Source organism: the organism of the source record quoted next, unplaced genomic scaffold (assembly GCF_019419815.1).
Source record: "Pyrus x bretschneideri cultivar Hongxiangsu unplaced genomic scaffold, Pyrus_bretschneideri_v1 Contig54, whole genome shotgun sequence".
NCBI classification, from domain to species: Eukaryota; Viridiplantae; Streptophyta; class Magnoliopsida; order Rosales; family Rosaceae; genus Pyrus; species Pyrus x bretschneideri.
This window is the reverse complement of record NW_025999792.1, coordinates 2,057,346-2,062,117: the sequence shown is the minus strand read 5'-3', so window position 1 is coordinate 2,062,117 and position 4,772 is coordinate 2,057,346. Positions and strand designations below refer to the sequence as shown.

Sequence of the window (4,772 nt, the reverse complement as noted above, 5' to 3'; positions counted from 1 at the left end):
TCCTCGATCCCTTTTCTTATCTGAACTACTCTTTCTTGTAATAGGACTCGACCATCCCTGCTGAATGGCCGGGAATCACCAGACAGCTCATAGTATTTTGACACGGCTTTGGGCTGAACACAAACCTACACTCGACCCAACAATATTATTTTGGGCCCAAACAGTTATATAATAAATTTAATTAAAAAAAAAAAAAAAACTAAGCCTCCCGACTTAGGCGCTAGGCCTTACATGCCGCCTGACTAGCGCCTATTCATATAGAGAAAGAAAACCGGGCTACATTATTTTACATTATTTTGTGACAATTTCCAAAGAAAACCATAGTTATTGAAACAAATATTACAGTTGCTCTCGAAGCTTTTTAACAAACTTTTGTATTATTTTGTGACAATCTCCACCAAGCTACTGAAAGCTCGAGGGGAGCTACCATTACTTACAGCAGCTTGTCGAGCAAGATTTTTGAGGACCTTGATTTTCTCTCTCATTTTATTGCTTTCTTTATGCTTCAAAGTCAGTTCCAAGGCCATCATCGCTCCGTCTTTTGTAATGACCCCTCCTTCAACCCCTACTCCAATTTCCCACACTGCCTCTACAGTGTTCATGTTTAGCTTTTGGTCCCCGAAAAATGGCCTGCAAATCATTGGCACACCGCCAACAATGCTCTCCAAAATTGAATTCCACCCGCAATGCGTCACGAAAACCCCAGTCGAGGCATGCCCCAAGATTTGCACTTGTGGTGCCCAAGGAACTATTTTTCCATTTAGGCCACTTTTGTTAAACCCCTTGGGCAATACATCCTCTATGTTGCCCCTAAATGACCAAATAAATGGAAACCCACTTTCTATTAACGCTTGAGCAAATGCTGCCAGCTCGTGAGGTGGTGGTGTTACTACACTTCCAAAGCTAATATATGCAACAGACGCAGGCTTGTGCTTGTCCAGCCACTCTAGGCAACCACTATCATCTTTGATCAACGGCGGGGACGGGGATGATGCTATTAAACTAAAGGGTCCAACGTTGAGGAACTTTTGGAATCTTGATTTGAGCAGGTTCACAACTTCAGGTTCCAGTTCTTCAAAGGAGTTTATGGCAACTGCAGTTGCTTTTGGAAGCGTTTGTCCCATTTGGTATAATAAGCTTCCGACGGGTGACCCCAAGTTTTCTACTACTCCTTCGGGTAGGTCAGGTATTTTAACTTTTGAAAATCCAGGAAGGAAGTCAAGACATTGTTTTCCATCTCCTGAAATGAATTAAAATATTCTAATAATTTATCAATATTCAACGATCTTCTTAGAAGATGAAAATAATTAATATAAGCAACCAATGAATTTATGAGTTATAGATGAAGCTACAGATTCAGAAGAATAAAAATGAATGGTGGACTACATGAATACAATTGTACTAAGTGGTTGAAATATAGAAAATTGAGTGGGGAAGAAAATCTTTGATAAATAGAAACTAGGCCCGGAACTGTAGAAATATTATTCCTTAATCAAACGTGTATACAAGGATTACAACATATAGGTTGGGACCAGGGAGGCGAAGAGGAAGAGGAAGACATGATGTGTAAGGGAGAGATTTTTCAGTGTGATCGGCATATAAGGTGGTACACCATGTGTTACTAGACAAATGGTAGGATTTGTGTGTTAAAAAGTTAATAATTTAAAAAATAAAATTTTCCACCACTTACATAAAAACACTTGATGTACCACCCGTGTTCTTGTCACAATGAAAATTTTCTTAGTGCAAGGAATAAAACCCTAGGCCAAGACACGCGGTGATGATAGAAAAAAAAATGAGGTTGAGAGAGAGAAGAGAACCCTAGGACCTAGTTAGGCTCTGATATCATGTAAAAATATTATTCTTTAATCAAATGTGTATGCAATGATTCTAATATATAGGGTTTTAGATAATACATATGTGCTACGAATCTAAAATATAATTACAATTGAGTTGACCTATATATAATTAGGGCTGGAAAATATTCCCAAAAATTCCAAACCGTACTGAAAAATTCTCGAAACCAAATCGAAAATCTCGAAAATTTTGGTACACATCTCGAACCGATCTCAAACCATTCAGTATGGGAATCAGTCTCGCCATTTGACTCATTCAGTAATCCCGAACAAACCGAAGTTAGAATATATATTGGATTTCAACCCCTATCTCACACTCTATCTCTCATTCAACTCTTGAAGCAGGGCACTAAGCCACCTTTCTCTCTCAACTCGTGAACCCTTTTAGTCTTTCACTTTGAGCCTGAAACTCTCCACCCATCTGATCGAGTCCTGACCTTCACTCTGTCTATCTATCCGAACCTTCACTCGATCACTCTTCACTTATTTACTCTCTGTGTGTGTGCGTACAGAGATTGTGTGAGTTGCTTTCATAACAAATTGAAGTCAACAATTGGTGTGCACTGTGCAAATTTGGAACAAGCAAAGTAATTAAGTAAGGTTGCAACCTGCAAATGCAAGCTGTTTTTAATTGAATTGTGAAAACATTTCGGGAATCCCAATCCATCCTGAAATACCGAAAATATTTCAGGAATCCCAAAAATTGGGAATACTGAAATTTAGATTCAGGATTGGTCTTCAAATTCCTGTTCCAAAAATTTTCGATTTGATATTTGAGATCTCATTTTCGATTTGGGATCCCATACCAAACCATCCCTATATATGATACAAGCAAAAATAAATTAAAGAATAGAATCTAGATGATGATTCTACTTTAATAATAACTCTAATAAAGTAGGGACTAGATTTTGCCTTTTTCTTGTTTTTGGGGGGGGGGGGTGGTTGGTGGTGGGGAGGGGAAGAGTTATTATTTCATTTGAATTATAATGTTGGGGGGGCCGGGGGGAGTTATTATTTCATTTGAATTATAATGTGAACATTTATTTTTATTAATTTACTATAAAAAAGGAGGGGGGGTGGTTGGTGGTGGGGAGGGGAAGAGTTATTATTTCATTTGAATTATAATGTTGGGGGGGGGGGGGCCGGGGGGAGTAAGGAGGGGGGGTGGTTGGTGGTGGGGAGGGGAAGAGTTATTATTTCATTTGAATTATAATGTTGGGGGGGCCGGGGGAAGTTATTATTTCATTTGAATTATAATGTGAACATTTATTTTTATTAATTTACTATAAAAAAGGATAGATCAATCAAATTGTCCACTAATCTGCAAAAATAATTATGCTTATGAACACTAGTACGAGTTAGATATTCACCAGATCTATCTTTATGCTAACAATTAAAATTTAACCCACTAATACTATTGTTTGTTAAAAAATTAACATATCATCCACTCGTGTTAACATGTAAAATTGTAACACCATCTGATGGTCTTCCCGCAACATACTCAAATTACTATTTCTATTTTATAGACAGATCGTGGACAATATGTAGAATTAATATTTCTATTTTATAGTTGACTATTAAATTTACTGTTGAAATTGTTAATACAAATGGAGGTTGAATTTTTCTAGTTTTCATTTCCTAAGCTTACAAACAAACTAAGAATGTGTATAGATTATACGCATATGTGGCAAATTCCCACTCTTTGGACTAGAATTAGAAAGAAATCAAAGAGAAAAATAATAAGTAATGCTAGGGAAACTAAATTTGTAGACAAAATTAACAAACCAAATTAGATGTCACCAATAGAAAATGAGCACGTTTATCAACGATCAAGTAATAATCTAATCATCAATTTTCATATCATTTAGTTTATAAAATTAGATCTACAGATTTAATCTTCCTAATATTATTAAAAAATAATTGAGTCTTCAGTGAATTTTTTCAACCAAGTCAACTAGCTTATGTACATATTTTTTTGGTTGGATTCTTATGTCCATATTTAGTTAACTACAAATGCATGGCATTTATCCTAAATTTCAAAATGGCTATAAGATGCAAAAAAATAAAAATATGTAAGCACCACTTAATTGTGAAGTTTCTAAATAGCAAATGAATCCTTACTGCTGGTTCCAAGTCTATGTCGTATGAAGTCTGTCTCAACATGAACAAGCAGCGAACGTGGTCCACCCGTCCATACCGGCACCCAAGGGACTTTCATCCCCTCCGCCATATCTCCTAAAAACCAGAAGAACGCATCCGACACCAAACACCCGATCTTCAACCCCGTGGCCGCCTCGGCATCTTTTAGACCCCTCATAAAGTTCGCTGGCGCTGCCTTAAAGAAAAACCCAATAGCCACCTCAGGGTTACGAGGGGGCACGAAACCCTCAGGCAACCCATCAGGTATGTCGTGAGCCTTCACATTGTGGAGGCTCAACGACGGTGATTTGGAGAAGAGGGAGGTGTTGACTTTAGAAGTTGTAATAAAGGAGAAGACCACGTGTGGAGCGGCAGCAGCAAGTCTGACGACAAGGCTGAGGAGAGGGCCTGCGTGGGTTCCGAAGGGGAAGGCCAAGACGGCGACATGGTGGGTTGGGGTTTGGGTTTTGAGGTTTCCTACCATGGTTGATATAAGTTGGTGGCTTAGGTGGTCTTGTTTTTTTTGGTGCTGCAGAGACTACTCTATTTATATGAGAGATAGAGAGGTGGAGGCGGGTTGGTTGTTATACGGGAAGGTAGAAAGCAAAGTAATGACCGAAATGGTGGGTATAGATAATTATGGTTGTTTGGAGGCGGGTAGGTTGTTATACGGGTAGGTTGTCACGGCACATTTACAAATAATTTTGGTGGTTAGAAAATGGTAAATCGCAGAAATGGACAGGTACTTGGTTGTCAAACGAACAACGAGTGAAAATT

The 4,772-nt window shown here is 38.3% G+C and overlaps 1 protein-coding gene across 1 annotated transcript; it reads right to left on the bottom strand.

Moving 5' to 3' along the window:
- Window positions 1–258: 258 nt before the first annotated feature.
- Window positions 259–4,544, bottom strand: LOC103937481 (anthocyanidin 3-O-glucosyltransferase 7). Its single transcript, XM_009347431.2, has 2 exons — window positions 3,978–4,544; window positions 259–1,240 (listed from the first exon to the last, which is right to left on the bottom strand). Exons 1-2 carry the CDS (start codon window positions 4,477–4,479, stop codon window positions 378–380), a joined length of 1,365 nt encoding a protein of 454 aa, XP_009345706.2. The 5' UTR covers window positions 4,480–4,544; the 3' UTR covers window positions 259–377.
- Window positions 4,545–4,772: the final 228 nt, after the last annotated feature.

What these genes read in the sequence shown, in the direction of transcription:
- LOC103937481 (XM_009347431.2), bottom strand. Translation starts at nt 4,479, where the DNA reads ATGGTAGGAAACCTCAAAACCCAAACCCCAACCCACCATGTCGCCGTC. An exon ending in ACATAGACTTGGAACCAGCA is followed by an intron (nt 1,241 to 3,977) that starts GTAAGGATTCAT and finishes AATTCATTTCAG; the next exon opens with GAGATGGAAAACAATGTCTT.